Source organism: Amphiprion ocellaris, chromosome 3 (assembly GCF_022539595.1).
Source record: "Amphiprion ocellaris isolate individual 3 ecotype Okinawa chromosome 3, ASM2253959v1, whole genome shotgun sequence".
In the NCBI taxonomy this organism is placed as follows: Eukaryota; Metazoa; Chordata; class Actinopteri; family Pomacentridae; genus Amphiprion; species Amphiprion ocellaris.
This window is the reverse complement of record NC_072768.1, coordinates 7378308-7399854: the sequence shown is the minus strand read 5'-3', so window position 1 is coordinate 7399854 and position 21547 is coordinate 7378308. Positions and strand designations below refer to the sequence as shown.

At 39.7% G+C, this 21547-nt stretch overlaps 1 protein-coding gene across 2 annotated transcripts; it reads right to left on the bottom strand.

Moving 5' to 3' along the window:
- Positions 1-343: 343 nt before the first annotated feature.
- On the bottom strand, positions 344-21216 carry ptpn5 (protein tyrosine phosphatase non-receptor type 5). Of its 2 annotated transcripts, none has more exons than XM_023273539.3 (14): positions 20839-21216; positions 17416-17519; positions 15073-15349; positions 12833-12955; positions 12640-12735; positions 11999-12255; positions 10194-10386; positions 9664-9748; positions 9008-9087; positions 8751-8888; positions 8547-8657; positions 6371-6531; positions 6065-6178; positions 344-2742 (listed from the first exon to the last, which is right to left on the bottom strand). In XM_023273539.3, exons 3-14 carry the CDS (start codon positions 15340-15342, stop codon positions 2649-2651), a joined length of 1722 nt encoding a protein of 573 aa, XP_023129307.2. In that variant the 5' UTR covers positions 15343-15349; positions 17416-17519; positions 20839-21216; the 3' UTR covers positions 344-2648. The 2 variants fall into 2 exon arrangements, with proteins under 2 accessions (XP_023129307.2, XP_054865301.1); XM_055009326.1 differs by lacking the exon at positions 20839-21216 and adding an exon at positions 19325-20795.
- Between the last annotated feature and the right edge of the window lie 331 nt (positions 21217-21547).

Sequence of the window (21547 nt, the reverse complement as noted above, 5' to 3'; positions counted from 1 at the left end):
TAAATAAATTAGGAATATTTCAAAAACATATAGATAATATATTGAAGAAATGAACGCTGATTTATCTACAATATCACATTCCTACAAATCACTGAATAAAACAGTTGTAATAAGTGGGCGCTGGGTGTTTGAATTCAGTATCATCAGTTCTCTTTTGTTAGATTGAAAGCCTTTGTTCTGTTTCTCTGCCATCAGCTTGTCAGTCAGTAAACAGTTGAATGTTTGAGCTGTTTCTAAGTGTGCAGTTAGGTTGTAGATACTGCCACCTAGTGGTGCAAATGTTGGATTGCACTTTGTGGTTCAGTGTGCGATTGAGAGGGAGTGAGAAAGAAACAGCACAGACTCATGAAAATCTACCTTTATTTGGATGCAAAAACTCACAACTTAAAGCGATACTGTAGCAGAGGAGAGGAATACTGATTGCTGGTTGGTTGTATGTCTGACTGTTTGGCTGTTTCCCCGTTTTGATCATCAGAAGAGGACCAGGTAAGCACTGACAACAAGCACTCAAAATAAAAGCTGTTCAGTCAAGTACACTGGACATTATCAGAGGATTATGTCAGAAGTCTGACAACAGATTGTAGCTTTTTCTTGTCAATCTTCAGCCCTGGCTTCCTGTAAAAGGTCATTTTGGCAGTTTTATTTTCTTATATTTGATTTGTTGGTTAGAAATTGGTCCGAGTCCACGCAGTTAAATTTATCCTCTGATAATGTTCATGGCCGTAGAAGTTGCTTGATTTTTGTTACATATAAAACGGTCTTCACTGTTTTAGCTGCCTTACATATAGCAATTATTTCTCATGTTGTCGACTGAGAGTGGCCTAGAGTCACAGATGGAATAGAGTGGGGACTGCGTAAAAACTCAGTCTGAGGTAAAATTCTCCAGGAAAACGATAAAAACATACACAGAAAGCAAAGCATATTAAAGCAAAGCCTAAAGGCCTAAAGTAATAATACTGAAGACTGAACATAATCTATTTATTTTCTGTACTGTAAGGTAACTTAGGTAGTTGTCACATTTTGTTCCGTTAAATCTTGCAATATAAACCGATGGTTTGATCCACAGTATGAGCTACATTCCATCATGGTGTAAACGGAAATATACACAAGGCATCTACTCGAAAGGATTGTATCAAAATGTTCTAAAAATATCTCTGGTTGGTTTCACAAAAGCAAACTGTATCAAAAGCATTGGCCGAGAGCAAGCAATATAATAGGCTTAAACCCTTTTACACAACAAAAAGCAGGACAACCAATCACGTCGCTTTGATTGTGGACCTATGGAGTCCCATACAGCACATGCAATCCATTAAACTCAACACAATCAAAACACAATACGGAAAAAAGAACTTTTACAGCTGAACATCAGAGAGACAACCTTAGTTGGTCTATTTGTGCTTCATACAGATTAGGCCTGGCCTGTCTATACAACAATCACGGGCTTCTTACTTCACAGATGTGTTCAAGCTACTGTTGAGAACAGAGGCATCGCAGAGCAAGGAACTCTGAGGAACTTCACCGACATGCACCAGGATATTAGCTTTTGATTTATGGCGCAGCTGTTTATGCAACTTGTTCTCTGCCACACACCCTTCACTGTGTGTCATTGGAAACGTTGATTGTGTGCTCGTCAGATTCTCCAGAGCGCCGCATTGATTTTTCTGATGGCGTGCTTCTATTTCTGGCCTCTGTGCCCTCAGCATCGCTGGCTCTGTGACGCCTCTGAGTGAACGTCTATGTGGCCTTAATGCAGAAGTTGTTGACTGTAAACATCATGGGCCATGAGGACTGCACAGGCAGCATGGTAAAACTGTAATACTGTAGATTGCACAGAAATCCTAATTAGTTAATAACCTAATTGTTATACATTCCTATGTTCCATAACATTGCACATGCCTTTAATGAACACTTAGCACCATGCAACCTGAAGATGAGGTGACTCCTGAATGCATCAAAGTCCAAACAGGCCTTCTGTAATGATTTTTTTTTTTTACATTAAAAGTGAGAGTCAGTGAGAAAAAGGCTAGATGCTAGTTAACTTATACTTTTATGTGAACTTTTCTATCAATATAGTGTTAAATATTAGGCTGGCATTTGATTATCTCTGTAGATTTAAATTATGCTGGCACTTATACTGTAAAGGGCCCTTAGTATCAACACTAACTTTAGTTAGACTGAACTTGAATTTCCTTACAGCAAACTGACACCACTGCAGGCGATCTGATTATACTTCAGCTCCAGTTTGACCTCTCGATAACTGTACAATCAGTATGTGAGGGAGCTATTTGAGACCAAGTGCACAACGAGGCCTTGATGACTGAGAACTTACGTCCAGCGGTGCAAATGAAATGACGCTTGGATAGTTTCAGGCCTGACTGCTGCAGCTCTCCAGGAACATGTGGATTAATAGAGAGTGTGATTAGGAAGTTGGGGAGGGCTATCTTAAAATCCCAAAGACGTACGATAACACAGATTTCATGTCACCCCGTTTCAGTCCTGACTGAGCGAGCCTGCCTTGGATGAGGAGATGAACGTGGTTTTGAGCTTGTTAAAGGGTGAGATTGAGATGATGCTAGGTACAGTGGTGCATACCAACAGAGGCGGTACAGTGTACAGTGGTGTGTCTCGGTCTGGGCGTCGCGCTCACTCTACTCCTCAGCGGTGTGAGACAGCTGCTTCTCATACAAGCTGAGGACGTGATGCACAAACTGGTACTGCTCACACGTCTGGATCATCCCACCCCTGAGATAAAAACACATGGAAACACAAGCACAGTACATTTAGAAAAGAAATACGTGCATTTATGCATTTAAAGGTCCTGTATTGTACCCCTGCATTTCCACTTGCAGATCAACATAAAGCACAGGTTGTTCATCCTACCATTTCTATAATACACCTGATTTTAAGCCTGTTCCAAACTGTAGTTTTTTAAAAATCTAAGTTAGTAGCTGCTGCTCTTCATCAAAAACCAAGGCGGTTTGTTCGGATAAAAACTTTCTGGTCTTTGGAGAAAGAAAAGAAACAAATAGATGGTGTTTTGTAATATTTTGTTGGTATCTAGACAAAGTTTATATGTTCAAACACTAAAAATGGTATCAAATGGCCTCTTTAAAGTATTTGTTATTCAGCAATAGACATGTGTGCTGTCATGATAAGTTTTAAAACAAAAGTGAACTTCATTTCATTATGGTAGATGGTCACATAAATATTTAAGGTGTAAAATGTCTTGCATTTCCTTACAATGATCTTGTCTACTTAGTACTTTATGTTGCTCTACTTCTTAAATGAATGGTTTACTGAAATTATTTCATTTGATAGGATTTGGATTTCTGGTTCTCACATTTTGGTTAATTTCTACATTATCACATTATCGAGGCCTAATTTACTGGTTTATTTATATAAAACCTCAACACATGCATGAGTGTACTGAAAAGAGAGAATTATTGTACCACCTTATATGAATCATTCAGCTGGTATCACATCCAAATTAAGTTAACAAGTAATAATGCCATTGGTTGACGTTCGATGTATTTAAATCATTTGATTACTCCTTTTTGACATGAACTTTTAAGGAAAGTCAACCAGAAGTTTCCACTTCTTCTAACTTATTTGCTTAGCCCAAATATAAAATCTAAAACACAATTCTATCACTAAATTTACTGTTCTTTCCTTTTCTCTACTCTTTAATCCTCAAAGAAAACTGATTAAAATGAAATGTGGACATCCTGACATTGGCCACACAATGCAAAAGAAGCAGTAAACCTAAATTTTTTAAATTAAAATACCAGTTTGAAGGCACAAGTTGATAGAATCCAAAACACTAAACTGTCATCACCAAAGCAGAAAGATTTGTTTCAAACTAAGCTTTACTTTAGCTATAGCTCAAATATTCTTTTTACAGTGTTGTTCTAAAGTTCTGTACTCTTACACAATGTCACACAAGTTGAATTTGTTACATACAAATACAATATACTAACATGCTAGCATGCGGGTGTTTAGAAGGGATAATGTTTATTACTTTCCATAGTACCATTTCTACCATCTCATGTACCATTAATGAAATGGTTGAACTGATGCTGGTGATCGGGGTTTTATATGTGGATTATCCATAATGTGTTTGCCAAATTTCATAGCAGTTCCTCTGGTAATTACTGAGACATTTCCCTCAAACTACAAATGTCAACCTGCTGGTGGCACAAGAGGAAAAGTCAGAAGATCATCAGTGTCAGTAGGATTCATCCTCATCTGTACAAAATGTCAAATGTTTTCTCTGGGTTTTTTCTTACTCTCTTGAAGTCAAACAGGGTTAAATCTTTTGACAGCAAAGAATAAATTGTTCATCACATTTTCTTAAGCTACCAAGTGACCTGTTGAATCCAGGTCTAAGTGCTAACACTAATAATGGCTGCATTTCCATGGAAGTGTGCCCATGTCAGGGCAAAGTCATGAAGTAATATTTGTCTGTAATACTTAGAGAGAGCACTGCTGACCCATATTTTTGGGATAAAAAACAAACAAAAACAACTTTTTAACCATGTTGCACAAGTTGCTTGAATACACGTCGTGTCTGTTTTGAAGCGTGAAATGATCTATTTGGTCGTTTGGAAGAAAGTGTGATGACTTTCTTTTAACTCTCTTAACCCCAACCAGTTTCTGGGTGTTTTTGTTGTCACACTTTTCTTCACTGTGGGCTGATTTTTATTCCATTAAAAAGTCCTGAACCTCTATAGAAACAGCACCTCTATGGCTATAAATGGAACTAAAAATGTATTTTTTAAATGTCTGCCACAATATGATGACATAGTTAAAACGCCATGCATCATTAAAAAAATAAAAATGAAGGTTGAATTTCTTTGTCTATTTTCCAAAAATGTAAAGAAAAAAATCTGGAATCAATATGTACGACATTTTTCTAAGTGCTTACAGGTGTGACCACTTTAAAAATGTGATAACAATAGATGTTTTAATAGTTAATTAAAAAAAAATGTTTCTATACTTCAGTCTTTGCCTTGTGTGAACAGTAGCTGCAGTTCAGCAGAATAATGACTTCTTAATTGCAAAAAAGAGTGTCACATTTTCCATACAATGTGGTTAGGTCAGATGGTTTATTTTTTGTGAATTTATAATGAAATGTAGAATGCAGTGATTTTGATATAATATCAGGAGTTTAAGCTTCAATTTGGTTCATTTTCCAGCTTGAATAGTGTGTCAAAGATTGTTAGAAAGTAGAAAATCAGACCGTTTTTTCCTGTTTTTGCAGCCTCCTGTTTTGATAATGGTGTAATTTTAGCGTTTTATTTAATAACGACCAGCAGGTTTTGGGGTTCAGACTGTTTAGTGATCTAGGCCTCTGTTTTATTCTTGAATCTTGTGAATGAAAAGTTAAAATTCTTTGATTATTTATGTTACAAAAAATAAAGACTGACTAAAGATTAATATGGAATATTTTTCCAAGCGCACCCAGGCGTTACCAGTAATGGAAAACTAAATTTCTACGTACTGTCGAAACTTTACGATTTCATTTTTCATTAGTTTCTACACACAGCCTGCAGTTCAACCAAATAGTTCCTAAATTTTTGTCACTTGACTGTTGGTTTTTGCTGAGTCAGTAACTACTTTGTAGTTGCGGAGTGCAGAATTTATTTTGATTTTTGAAAGAATGTATTGAGAGCAAATTGTTTATTTTTTTCAAAATATTCAAGTAGAATGTAGAAAAAAATGACCTTGACTAAAAAAAAAAAAAAAAAAAAAATCACAGTTTTAGTCTTAGAGTTGGCTAACTTTCCTAATGCCACAGACGAGTAGGTGAAGCATAGTTGGAAAGATGAAAAGCAAATAATTCTTTCTGTTTTTGCCATTTCTGGCTCTAATAATTGGTGTAATTTTGGCATTTTTAAAAACATACAACATGCCTTTCAAACCCACCACTGATGTTTGATGGTCACACATTCAGCTGTTTCCTACCAGGACTTCTAGGCTAAAGCTCCCAGTGAATTATCTCGTGAGTTGGAACCGAATCAAGTCAAGCTGCCTTGAGCCCGGATAAGAGCTTGGCTTGTCTCACCTGTCCAGGCGGAGCTGGCAGGTGGTTCTCAGGATGTCAACCACACCCTCAGTCCTCAGCTGCTTGCACAGGACGGAGGTGGCAATGAAGCAGCCAGTTCGACCAATTCCAGCGCTGCGGAGAAAGAATGAACTGGATGGATCTGTGTATTGATTAGAACTGATCCCACTAATTTGATTGAAAGCAAATCCTCCCTGGGGGAAACTGGAAGTGGATTTGTGGTTAAAATAACAGCAGCAAGAAAGCTTCTCAAATAAAAACTGGTTAATCATTTAACATTAATTACTAACTGGTTAAGCAGTTTACCTGCAGTGGACAATTGTAGGACCACTGGAGGGCGGGGCTTCCTCTCGGGCCCTTTCCACTTCCTGTACGAGCTCCAGCAGAGGTGGGGCCTTGTCTGGAGTCTTCTGATCGGGCCAGGAGGTGTACCAGTACTGCCGCAGACTGCGCTCCTCCTCCCCACACTGGTGCACACAAACAGGCGACCAGGCGTGAAACACGGATGCAGTCATGTTATGCACGTACATACATGAGAAAGACACTCAGAGGATCATTTCTGATCAGCCTGTTGCTCTGCATGTGTATCCAAATTGTTACCTTGGTGCTAGTTGCTACGACAACAATAAACACAGAGCAAAGCAGCCGAATAAAACAGGAGTGAGGGTTGTACAGTCTATTCCTCTCATCAAACCCATCAGTGTCAGTTATTCCCCAAGTGTCAGCATGTCGATAATTATTAATCCAATAGATCAACAAAATAACCAGAAGAGATAAATAAACAAGAAGCTTTTAACACAGAGCACAGTTGTGTAACGATCCCCTGGTGCTCAGTAATCAGACGAAGGCTGCATTTACTGAATTATCATGTTTAGCTCGCTAAGTGCCGATGACACCATGACCCCAAATTAAACATGAAGCGCCCATCATGAACACATGAATGGAACTGAAAAGAACACACATCTATGGTGAGTCTAGATACGCGCAGACAATTTGAATAAAGGGAAACATAGATCTTGAAATTTGAGACATCATAATCTCGTGTTTTTAATTGTGAGATTTTTGACCAAGCTAAATATTTCCACAAAGTCAGCCGTCAACAGAAGCAGGTAAAAGTGGAGCTAAATTTCAAAAACAACTCGGTATAGACGCAGCTTCTCAATGCAGAGAAACACTCCCAAAATGGCATACACGTCTCTAAAATGACTCAAAATAAGTCCAAAAATGACTCACAATTTCTACAAAATGACAAAAAAACGTTTAATATGACTCATAATGTACAAACTGACTCGGACATGACCAAAAATAACTCACAATTTGAGAAAAAGTGACACAAATCTGGTTAAAATGTCTCATATATTGTTCAAAATGTCTCATAATTTGTCCAAAATCACATAAACTTCTCCAAAATATCTCAAATATTTTCCAAAATGACTCAAAATAAGTCCAAAAATGACAAAAAAAACTTCCTAAATGACAAAAACTTTACCCAGAATGTACAAACCGACTATTTAATAAGAAGTAGTGTGATTCAAGTGTGGATTTATCGTATGTCAACAGAATTACTACAATATCTTTATAAATAACAACACTTGCAGCAGGTTTTATGCTGGAAGCTTTTATGTTGAAAGAATACATAATGGGAAGAAAAGGTGAAAGTGAAAAGTAGAAAGAGGATCTACGTGTAAATTTGTCTTAAAATGTGGTCAGTTCTGCTTTAACTAATAATACACAACTTCTTGTGTTGTCCATCACATAAATAGTCACAGTATTGTTTGGAAAAAATGTCCATAAATGGATCTATGTGTGGTTTGGGAAGACCAATGCAGCACTCAGTGTGGTTTTAAAGGGGCATTGCACACAAACATAAAAGTATAATCCCAAAAGTGAAGAACAGAGGAAGAGGAGTGCCGCCTCTGGGCCTGGACAGCTCACCATCATCGAAGGGAAAACAAATTCCCAGGTTTATCTTTCCGGATAATGCCAGGGAGTCAGTGACCCTAAACATGGAAGTAAATCTCCAACAGAATGACTGCAAGGGTTCGCTTATTTTTTCCACCAGCACTGGGAAAGTTTAATGTGTGTATAGTAAAGACACAGAGGAATCATTGTGTTGAATCTTAAGCCACAAAGTCCACAATCTCCGATCTATGGATATTCTGCAATTTGTCTTTCCAAAGTACGATCTGAACTGATCAAGAAAGCATTTACGTTTTCTGCACCCAATACTTGGAATAAACTACAATCTCAGCTTCAACTTCCAGCCCTTGTTACACTGAATGAGTTTAAAGTTCAGGTGAGATCATTACAGTCTACCTGGTCTGTGAGCAAGTTTTAATGTTGTTCATTTTATCTGTTGTTTGCTGTTTTTTAATGTGACTACGCTGCTGCCCTTTTCTTCAGGTCTCCCTTGTAAAGGAGATCTCTGATCTCAATGGGACTAACCTGGTTAAATAAATGCTAAATAAAAAATAAGTCTTACCTTCAGAGTAAACACCCTCAGGCTGTAATCATCCTCCTGGGTTACCGTGACGACAGCGATCTCAATGCCCTCGTGGGTCACAGTGTCCTCGGGCCAGTATTCAGCACATTTCTACAAGACGCAGCGGACACATTTATCCAGTAATACAACCATCATCATCATCATCATCATCATCATCATCATCATGCATGTCTTTGCAGTGACCTCGTTCTTCTCCTCCAGGTTGGTGATCATCACTATGATCGGGCATCTCTCCTGCCACACCATCCTCCAGAAATCCCCCACCGTGTTCACAGTGGGACCCTGGGTGGCGATGTATGCTCGCTCCTCATCGTCGTAACCCTGCAGACAAACACGCACATCCCTGGGTTTGTCATGTATGCCTGTTTGTTAGCAGTAATTAGCAAGGTCAGACACCAGTGACTGCATTACGGAGAATAAATACACATATTTCCACTTACTTTGAGATAATTAGCATTTATGTAGGTAGTAAGAAAATCCTCTTCATCCTGCGACTGCAAGATGACCCGGCTGTGTGTATCTGCAGGTGGACAGTGTGAGATTATCATGAGTAAGACTTATAAACATAACAGCACAACAAAATTCTATCCCTTGTTTTTAACCTCGGAAATAAGTATTTGCTGCATCTTTACAACGGACTGGATGTCGTTAAACAAGCAAGTATACTGGAAAAGAAAATGTTCAGATCAAGAGTGGAGTCATCAACCAGAAATTACAAATCAGTAAGGAATCCTGTTCTCGCATTTTTCTTCTCATCTGTCATCCTGTCATTTAAATAAAGTTGTATTTAAAGGTGGATTTTTCTAGTCAAAGGAGTGTATAGTCACATTATCTGCTCAGTGTCCTTTAAGGCCACATTCTTTGTGCACAGTTGGCTAAATTCAGAAAAGAATATCTTTTATATTTTTGTTCTGTATAAATGATTGGTTCACATTATTTTATGTGCTGCTGTAAAACCATAAACTGATATACTTGACGAGGATTTGAAATCATTAAAGAGAAGCAGTAGAAAATAGCATTTTTTTAAACTAAACATACACCTCATGGTCTGTTTTTAGTTACTGCTGCCGCTAACTTGTGTTGCAGCTGTACTTACTGGGTAGAATGGTTTTGTAGCGGTTCTTTCTCACCAGCCCGGGGTAATTGTACTCCTTAGGGTCCACAAAGTTCATGGGAGTTTCCTGCCAATGGACACAGAACAATGGGTGCAACAACAAAAAAAAATAAATAAATCAGTCCTCGCAGAAATGGGGAATTCCAAGCTGTGCCCTCAACAAAGCAACAAACATTAAGAAAATAACATCAAGTCGTCCACTGCTCTTCACACTGTCTAATTGTGTGTGACTTGAAGGCTGTGGATGATCTTGAACGCACATCTTTCTGCCTAGCAGACACTGGAATCCTCTGTGGATTTATGTATGCAAAAATGCTTGTATCCCTCCATCCGTTCGCCCACTACCAGGCAGTGGAAGAGCTTACGGGTGTGTGCAGAGCTCTGATGGGTGTTTGCGTGTGTGGGTGTGTGCATGTGTGTGTGTCAGTGTACGTCGCTTCCGGTGAGTCTCTGTTCATCTGTGTTAATCTACAGAGTGTAGGTGGGTGAGATGCTGCTGCTGCTGCACTCACATAGAACTCGGCCTGCAGGCTCTGGTCATCCATGGCCCTGGTGTGGAGCATGGCCGGGGTCAGGATGTGTGTTCCCTGTCGGAGGTACTCCTGGGCCGACTGGTCTCTGGGAGAGAGTTGGGCTCCGTAGCCGTAGGGCTCCGTGCAGCCTGGTGTGCACATGTCCAAGGTCAGAGAAACGTTGGAGCCTCTCCTGAGTGATTCAAGCAGACAAATGCATATAAATGCTCGGTATGTGTGTTTGATACGTGAAAATATGGATTCAAAATTCATGAAAACAGTGTGGGTCAATATATAATTGGATTATATCTTGCATACATTTCTGTGTTCATTATGATCATCCATCCATCCATCCATTATCTATACACCGCTTAATCCTCACTAGGGTCGCGGGGGGGGGCTGGAGCCTATCCCAGCTGACTCGGGCGAAGGCAGGGGACACCCTGGACAGGTCGCCAGTCTGTCGCAGGGCCCATTATGATCATGTCTTTACAAATTCCATAATTATTTATTATGGAAACAATCACTTATTAATAAAAATGACTGGATATCAATAAAATGTCAACTAAATAACCGTCCCAATTTAATAACAACCACCTTCTAATTAGCTAAACAATAATAAAATAAGCTCATTCAAAAATCGTTTTGATTGTGTTCTTTTTATTAAGTTGAGATAATCATGACAGATATTTCTTTTTTGGCAATATATCAAATTTTATATGGAAAATTACAAATTGTATCTGTGTTCCAGAAATCACTTTCAACTAAGTTACTCATTACAAAAACACCTCTCAAGGAAGTGCGTTGATTCCAGATCACATGACTTGGTCATTTGTTTCTTTTTTTGGTCATTTTCAGTCCGTTCTGTGGGCATTTTAGGTCTTTTTGTGGTCATTTTGTGCATTTTTGTGGCCATTTTCAGTCTGTTTGTGATAAATTTTAGGTCTTTTTGTGGTCATTTTGCAATTTTTTGTAGTTATTTTGTGTGTCTCTCATCATTGTGTCTTTATATGATAATTATCTGTCTCTGAGTCATTTTATGTTTTTCTGTGGTCATTTTGTGTCATTTCTTGTCATTTTGTGCATTTTTGTGGTTGTTTTGTGTGTCTCTGTTCTCATTTTGTTTCTTTTTTCGTCATTTTCAAACTATTTTGTGGGTATTTTAGGTCTTTTTGTGGTCATTTTGTGGCCGTGTGGCCATTTTCAGTCTGTTTGTGGTAATTTTACGTGCTTTTTGGTCATTTTGTGTGTCTCTGTGATCATTTTGCATATTTTTGTAGTATCTTTATATGATAATTATGTACCTCATTGACTCATTTTGTGTTTTTCTGTGGTCATTTGTGTTATTTTGTGACACAAAATAACAAATTGTATTTGTGTCCAAGAAATCACTTTCAACTAAGTCACCCATTACAAAAACACCTCTCAAGGAAGTGTGTTAATTCCAGATCACATGACCTGCTCGACATGATGTCATTTCCTCCTGAAGAAAAGACTGGCCAGACTCCAAGGCTTTCTGAGTTATTTAATATAAAGTAGTGTGTGAGTCAAGTGTGGATTTATCGCATGTCAACAGGTTTACTACAATACCTTTATGAATAACTCGATTTTATATATAATATTTAGAAGAATCTTTCTGTAAAAATGCCATGTGGTGTTTGGTTATCGGCAGTCATGTTGATTTTAGGCCTGAAAACAGCAAAAATGTCATCTATGTTACAACAAGTCCCGCAATTATATAATGACCCAGGTAATGTCTTCTTGGAAACACAGACACAGATTTCAGCAGCATCCTGTCCACTAACCTCTCCTGAAGCCCCACTGGAGTGACGGTGAGGGTGGCAGCGTCTCCCTCCGTCCTGGTGTCGGTGCCCATGTCAAAAACGGGGGTCTGGGGAACAGGTTCTAGGTCCAGTAGATCCTCCTGGGCATCCGTCCACTCCGACAGGGTGAAGGAGGGCTGGCGGCTCACGGACTGGCGGCGATCGCCAACTTCCCTCGACACTGTTCCTGATGACCACAAGCCAGAGCCGTAACGCCACTTACACACCATGTGGACGACCTGAGGGGACGTGAACAGGAGACAGGAGGCAGTAGATGGTTATTTTGCTCCTCAAACTTGCATCCATTTCTTCCTCTGTGAACAAATCAATCAACCAAATAACCAACCAGTCTGCAAACGATTAAATCACAGTAATCCCCAACCTTTGCACAAATGTCCCAAACTTTTATATTTAAATTTGACATTGTAGCATAAAAAGAAATTTGTTTCCGGTGTCTTTCTTTATATCATTGTCTATGTCAGTAAAATATGGGTTTTGTGAATCTTTGATGCTTCATTTTTCTGCATTAGTGTGATTGTTTTTTTTTTTTTTTTTTTAATCGTGTGAATTACTGGTGCCTTTGTACATCTTTAATGAAAAAAAAACATATTTTCCAATTTTACCATGACAACACAGATGGCCACACCGAGGCCCGCAGTGCTGTGGACGATCCAGTTGTGCTGTTTGGTGTTGACGACCTCCCTCATCAACACCATGGACTGAGAAACACACAGAGGAAGGGCAAGTTGGTTAGACACAGCTGACATTGAAGCATCCTTTTTTAAAATTTCTGTCACATCCAGGACTGACGCTTACGTCCATTCCAAAAATCGGATGGCAGGGTAAGATGAAGCCCAGGTAGAAGTCGATGACCTGCAGGGCTTTGTAGATGGAGGAGAGCGGTCCATTTCCTTCCACCACAAAAAACACCCAGTACCCCTGGGAGGACAGAGAGAGAGAGAGAGAGAGAGGAAGCACATTGTCACAGCTCCGGTCATTCATGCACTGGTAATCAGGTGAAAAGCAAACGGAGAAGGAAAGAAGATGGCCTATTACTATTCACAGGCACAAAAAATATGTAAATTGACCACATGCAGTCTGGTGTCATCATCATGGCCACATTTGCAAGGCTCTTCTTTTTTTTCCACCTATGGTAATGCTGCACCTGTCTTCTTCTTTCTTGAATGAATCAAATATGAAGTCAGGAACGACAAAGAAGAGAAGAGGGAATGAATACTAAAAGTGTCCATTTTAGCCACAGCATCCCCCAAAGATATCCTTCCCAAATCCAAAAAACAAATGTAAGAGAATATAAAAGTGCAACGACAAAATGTGCGCAAGTATGCTGGAGTTACCTCAACAGCTAAAAATCAAAGCTTGTACAGAAAGAAAAAATGTACACTCATTCAGATTTAACACTGAAACTTGCTTGTGGGTTTAAAAAAATTAAAAGTAATAACAGTAAAAAAACAAACATCAAAAGGGCACCACTGATCAAAGCCAAAAAAATACAAAAAATAATCAGATTTCAATTTTCTAATTGCTCTTGAATGTATCGTGTGCAACATCTGGTTCAATTAAAACAACAAACAACAAATCTAAGCTTAAAATCCTGATATTTCATCAAAATTTCTTTATTCTATGTGTCTCATTTAAAATTTACTCAAATTAGAGTCCGTAAAATAACAACAAAAAAATCTGCGCTCCTCAGCTCTACTGAGACGTCATTTGTGCTGCAACTGTAACCAACAGTCAAGTTAAAAAGCATGCAAACAAATTCAAAACGTAAGTAATAAAATATCTAGAATCTGTAGTCACCATTTTGTCCCTAGTGTAGGTAATGTGTGTGAGCACTTAACATTCAAAGAAAATTGAAATTCCTTTTTATTGATTTAGGGCTTTTATAACTGTTAAACTGCACAGAAGTCATGTTTGAGTTCTCCCTACTTGGGTCAATATGTAATTGCGTGACTTTTTTTAACATAGTTGAATGGCCTAAAATCAACATGGCCGCCTATAACCAAACACCACATGGCATTTTTACAGAAGGATTCTTCTAAAATATTATATATACAATTAAGTAAAATTGAAATGGAAATTTATTTATAAAGATATTGTAGTAAACCTGTTGACATGCGATAAATCCACACTTGACTCACACACTACTTTATATTAAATAACTCAGAAAGTCTTGGAGTCTGGCCAGTCTTTTCTTCAGGAGGAAATGACATCATGTGGAGCAGGTCATGTGATCTGGAATTAACACATTTCCTTGAGAGGTGTTTTTGTAATGGGGAACTTAGTTGAAAGTGATTTCTCGGACACAGATACAATTTGTTATTTTGTGTTAGAAAATAACACAAATGACCACAGAAAAACACAAAATGAGTCAATGAGGTACATAACTATCATATAAAGACACAAAATGATGAGAGACACACAAAATAACTACAAAAATATGCAAAATGACCAGGGAGACATACAAAATGATCACAAAACACCTAAAATTACCACAAACAGACTGAAAATGGCCACAAAGGGGCACAAAATGACCACAAAAATGCATAAAATGACCACAAAAGGACCTAAAATTACCACAAACAGGCTGAAAATGGCCATAAAGGGGCACAAAATGACCATAAAAGACCTAAAATGCCCATAAAACAGTTTGAAAATGACCAAAAATGAGACAGAATGAGCACGACGACACACAAAACAACCACAAAAAGACACAACATGAGCACAAAAACGCACAAAATGACAAGAAATGACACATGATCACAGAAAGACACAAAATGTCTCAGTGAGACAGATAATTATCATATAAAGACACAAAATGATGAGACACACAAAATAACTACAAAAAATTGCAAAGTGACCACAAACAGGCTGAAAACGGCCACAAAAAGACCTAAAATCTCCACAAAATGGACTGAAAACAAAAGAAACAAAATGACCACAGAGAAACAAAATGGGCAGGTCATGTGATCTGGAGTTAACACACTTCCTTGAGAGGTGTTTTTGTAATGGGGAACTTAGTTGAAAGATGCACTTACCGTGACTTGGGAAATGATAAACAGTGCGGCCCAGCAATGGATCTCGATCACCAGCGCGTAGACCTTATGTATGAACACTTCCTCTCCCTGCGGGCTTTGGCCCTCTGTGGGTCCGTCTTTACATTCTGGGCGTCTGTCTTTTTTAGGGGCTCGGTCGCCCATTTTTTCAGCCTTTGTGGGCTCATCCAGCCAGACGGGGTCCTCGTCGGGCCTCAGGAAGATGGAGTCCTCAGTGTGGGAACGAGTGGAGCTACTCAGCCGGCGGGTCATGATGCCCCTATTAAATGAAGCTCATTTGTGTTAAATGGATTTGATGATGGTTTCACAAGGCTTCCTGCTTTTTGACATTCAAATTTAATAAATCTCAAAGATTAAGATCTCCAAATATGCCCAAAAATATGTTTTTGGCCGTTTGTTTAGCTCAGGGGTGTCAAACTCATTCTTCAGGGGCCACATTCAGCCCAATTTCATCCCAAATGGGCCGGACCAGTAAAATCAGAGCATAATAACCTACAAATAACAACTCCAAATTTTTTCTTTGTTTTTGTGCAAAAAAGGACATTATGCAAATTTTCACGTCAGGAATTATCGTTTTACAAAACATTATGAACAACCTTAAATTGTTTTAAGAAAAAGAAATTAAATTTCAGCAACATTATGCCTCAGTTTGTCATTTACACAATACAAATTCCAGATCACAGTGTTTCTACAAAGGCACAAAACATTTAGTCACCTGGAAATGGACAAAATAGTATTTTAGCTTATGATCAAGATGACAAATATCAGACAAAAAAAGACAAAAAACAACAAAAACAAGACAAAATATTACAAAAACGAGACACAAAATGACAAAAAACAAAACAAAAAAGACAAAAAATTACACAAAAAAGTTACAAAGCAACAAAAAAATGGACAAACGTCCAAACAAGACAAGAAATTACACAAATGAGACAAAAAATGACAAAAGGGAGAAACAAAACAACAAAACAGTAGACAAAAAACCACAAACAATATGTGAAAAACAACAAATAAAGCAAAACACAAAATGATAAAAATAAGACAAAAAACACAAGCAAGACATAAAGGAATCACAAAACGACAAAAGTCAGACAACAAACAACAAAAACGAGACAAAATATTACAAAAATGAGACACAAAACGACAAAAGAACAATGAGCAATCTAGTATTTTGCTTTATGATCAAAACAACTTGTCTAGGAATTATTTTCAATTTATAGTTTTACTAATTTACAATCTGCAGTTAATGCCTTCTCTGGAATTTTTACACTTTGAGGGCCGGATTGGACCCTCTGGAGGACCAGTTTTGGCCCGCGGGCCACATTTTTGACACCCTTGGTTTAGCCCCTTATAAATCCAAAATAGGTTGGTGTGTGTTGTGTGGTTTTGAGACCTTTTGAGAGCAACAGTTCATATCCGGATGCACTTCTGAGTTTTTCTGGCCCCCCAAAAATCTCAATAATCAGTTAACTCAACCTCACTGAGATTTACACAGTGATGTTTAGTTCATTTGTGTGCTTGCCGTGTTTGTCTGATTATGTGTGTCTAAATGAACGTGTGTATGACAGACAGGGTTGTGTTTATTCCGCAGGCCTATTCAGATGTATGGCTAAGCGGCTTGGAGTGGCTCTCATCTCCGGATCCTCTTGTCTTCCTCAGATTGGACTCTATTGTGCGTGTGTGAGTGTGTGTGTGTGTGTGTTTGAGAGCGAGAGAGAGAGTCTTTATTGTGGAGAGATGAGTCAGGGGTAGCGTGTTTACAGCCCTGTCCGTCACCTTGGCAACAGAGTGGCTCTCATCCCTCTCATCCGTCCTGAGCATTATCATCCACTGACAACACACACACACACACACACACACACACACACACACACACACACACACACACACACACACACACACACACACACACACACACACACACACACACACACACACACACACACACACACACACACACACACACACACACCTCTCTGTATCAGTCAGCAGTGTATTCAAAGCCCTTTTTCCACCCTGCACTTTTGTCCTTCAGCCATTAATAAAGGTGTTTTGTACATTTGGCTGATTACGGCACGTGGTTGGCTCCGATGTGTGAATGCGGGGGCTCGTGCTCCGCTTGCTCACATATCGCTTTTTGTCTGAATGTGTTGCTGATGGCTAAATTTGTCACGAGTGAGTTTGGAACAAGTTTTCATCAATGACTGCCGAGCAACACAACACAGCACAGCACGGGAGCACGATTTTTTAAAATCTTTTTTTTTCCCTTACTGGGCTTTTTGACTGGGATGTGAGACAAACCGCACGGCCGCTCACATGACTCACCTATGAGCGATGGCAGGGAACTGGTGAGGGAGTCAGATCACATGATCAATCCTGTATCCTGTGGCAACTGGTCGCTGTCAGCCATTGTGAGGCAGAGTCAAGTTCTGAAGGACACAACACAGCAGCCAAACATCTCATGGGTTTTGAATTCAAAAACAGCAAAAACGAATGAATGAAAATTGAATCGCAATCCCAATTTTGACCCAAAATCCAGTTTGGAGGAGCACCCATGTCTCCTCCCAGCAGAGGATGGTGATGTAAGGTGACACAGTAAACTGTCAATATTTCTTCCCCCCTCTCGCTCTTTCTTTCTCCGCCTCTCTCCTCTCCTTCCCGGGGATGATTCAAGTCAGACTAAGCAGACACCCGCAGAAATACATTCAGATTGCTCAAGTCCAATCAGTATGCATGAAGCCGAGCCTTCCCTGCTCTCCACCGTGTCTCCTCCTCTCCTTCTGTGCCACTGGACCCTGTTGAACGAATGGGGTGAGCTCAGCGGAATATGAGACCACACTGGTGGCAGGAGATGCGTGTGTGTGTTGTGTGTATGTGTGAGTGCAGGTGTCGAACAGAGGGGAGTTGCTTTGATTCCTTTTCTTTCCCTCTTTGCTTGCTGTGAAGGTAGGTTTTGAAGTGATGACGCCAGTTAGCCTGGCTCGTAGCCATGGCGATGTGCATACATACAATATACACACACATATGTATATATCTATATCTATATCTATATATCTATATATATCTATATATATATATCTATCTATATATATATATATATATATATATATATATATATATATATATATATATATATATATATATATATATAAAGTATACACACACACACACGCATACACACAGAGACATAGATTGTGTTGTATAACAGAAAGTTCAGCGTGCTTCCATTTTTAAACAATAGGTGGACAGGTAGAGGAGTGGATGGAGGGATGAATGGGAGAAAAAAAGCAATTCTTTTTTGTGTGAAGGTTGTCTGAAGCAATGACGCAGTGAGGTTGGCGTTTTGGTAACTGTGGCAACCAACATACTGTAGTGCACACACTCACACACCCAGAGACTTTGGCAGACACACCACATGAAAAATGAAAAACACAAACATACATCTGCACTGGGAGAGCAGTGACAATATTCACGTTTGTCTAAAAAAGCAAAGAAAAAATCTCACCTCTCTCTTTGCTTTTATTCTTTGAGGTAAATATCTGTGTTGCTCTGGCTGCTGAGTGTCTATTTGGTGACTTGCCGGGTACATTTAGGCAGAATCGTTGCTAGGATTTTAGAAATACTGAGGTCATGAGTCCCCTCTACATGCAAAAAAAGAGTTTTCTACCATTGCCTATTCAATTATGTTGTCTACATTTTATTTCCCAGCAAGCATTTTCTCACCGAGAAGAATTCTAGTAAAGAAACACTTAATGTCTTTTTTAATTACAGGCTTAAAGGCGGCAAATTTTACACATAGCAGTATAGAAAATAGTGAAATAATGCTGACCTTCTCACAGTTTTCTATCTGTCTCTACTATCAGCGCCTCATCGATGCTTTAATCTTTTAGCACAGACAAAAGCATCAAAGTCTTTGCCACATTCCAGCATGATTTTACACAGATTTTAATCAAAATTAAGCCTAATTTTGGTATTTTTGGATATCTTGGGCTCTCTAAAGTTCTGTGTCTTTGAGCACCCAGAAAGCTGCCTGTTCTATCTTCTATGCTGCTGACAGTCGAGGAGCTCACAATGAATATTAAAGGTGTTACTCAAAATTCCACAAAACCAGAGAGCCTCGCTGACACGCTGATTATCGTAATGGAGGGAATTAGCTCAACTTAAATAGAAAATGAAACACCGTTTAATCAGCGGCGAGCAGGGGATAAATGAATTCACGGCAAATAAGTCAAACCTGACAGCTGATTCAGGCTCGTTCCTCGCTGAAGGTCTACTGTCCTTGGATCCTTACAAACACCACCCCCTCAGTCTTCAAATAGAGTATAGGCATAGTGTTTCCATTGATCTGCATCCATTCAAGAACCCACCATCCAGCTGAGTCTAAACCGAGCCGTACAATGAGCCCCGTGGCCTCCGTGCCACGAGGACCAGGAGTGACCGGTTGTCTAAATCTCTTTCCTGCAATCAGGAACAAGGGGAATTAATGTGGTGACATCTGGCTCGTGCTTTAATGGATGCTCCTGATGCTCCCTGTAGTGTCTCTGTCTGGAAAAATAATATGTTTAAATCTGCTTTTCTACTCTTAACAGATTTGGATTTGTTGTTTTTTTTTGTTTTTGTCAGGGCCTGCTCCCATCGTTTCAGTCTCAGGTGTACAGTGTGGCAGCATTTCCTCTGTCCAGGTGAATCAAAGTGAATAAGGAGTGAGTATTGAGCGTGCTGCTGAAGTGCTCATGTGGCAGAGAGACGAGGTAAGAGGAAGCTCTTACTGAAAGTGATGATGAGATGGTAACGTGAGATAAAGTCACGAGGGCCAAGACCTGCCTCATCAACCTTTTCTCTCCCGTTACACACAACCACACGCAGCAGATGTGGATATTAATACACACATCGGCTCACAATGACCTTAAACTTAGGTGCCCAGCCAGGCTGCAGCTTCTCCTCCTGTACATCACTGAGACTGATAATCAATCAGCCCGTATTGTTTACATAGACTCCTACAATTTCCCGCAGCAGCTCCGGGAGCATTTCAGAAAGAAAATCTCATTAACACACACACATAAACTTACAATTCAGCCTAAACTACACCGTATGAATAATTGAAATGTGCTGCATAGCAAATTGATTTACAGGCTGCTGGAGATAAATCTGGATTTGCGGTGACAAAAGGATTGTGTTACTGCATCAAAACAACCGGTGCAGGAATGGCATTCTCTGGCAGTCATTCATGCTAAGACAAAACACCATTCATATCACGTACATGGCTACGGTGAGCTGGAGCGACCACACAGTGCAGAGCTGGATGGATTAGTAATGAATCACCCGGGGAGGTGGACTGTTGCATCTCTCTCTCCGGTAACTCCCACATTGTCACATAGACATGATACATCACAGAGGAAATAAAGCTTTGAGTAATTACAGAGAGGGAAAATATCCAGTTAATAGCGGCATCGAAGAACCAACCTGTTGGCAAATGATCAGTTTTAACAATCTGAAAAACAACCACACAACATATGCCGAGGCTACATCACACATCCCTACCTTTTTTCTGTTTTTTTTTTTTTTTTTTTTAACAGCCAAGAAAAAGCACAGCAGCCATAAGCGGGGAGGCTTTGCTGAAGGAATTGGTATTCACCTCATGTCGCACAGCCACGGAGGGGGAACAGAGGGAGAGACAGGAGGAGGAGAGGAGGGCTGGAACAGTCACTCACCCACAGCCTTAAGTCTGGTTAGGATAAGTCCTCTTACCTGGCTGAGCCCGTCTTCACATCGCCATCTGCCGCTCGGCTCCCTCTGAGCCAAAAGACCAGGAGCCAAACACCGAGAACCACGCCAATCCCCTTTACTGCTCCTCTGTCTGGGGGGAGAAGGAGAAGGAGAAGGAGTGTGTTTGCATGTAAGAGGCAGGCAGGGCGACAGTGAGAGGCAGAGGACGGCGTTTGAGGTTAGAAAAAGGCAGCATCTACATATGTAGGAGCCTGTGTTTGAGCGAGGAGGAGAGATGGAGGCATGAAAGTCTGACGGGCTTTTCTTTTGTTTGTATCCTGGAGGAGAGAGAGATCCACAGGCAGCAGCTTCGTCTAGGTATATGCAGCAAGAGGCTGTACGGTAGCCTTGGCAACAGAGCCAGAATGAGGGAGAGCGAGCGAGGGAGCTGGAGAGTGAGAGAGAGAGAGAGAGAGAGACTGTGTGTGTGTGTGTGTGTGTGTGTGTGTGTGTGTGTGTGTGTGTGTGTGTGTGTGTGTGTTTATTAATCATATTGTGAGGGCATAAATCTGTTAATACGGTTATATTAGAGGGACTCACCTCTAAAGGATGATTCCCACAAGGTAAAGCATTAAGTTTCAGAGCTTCAGGATGCAGCTGGTGATACTATACATTTTAATTATTGTCAACAAGCCCTAGAAAAATGCCAACAACAACAACAACAACAAATGCATCCTGTTAGCACAACGCA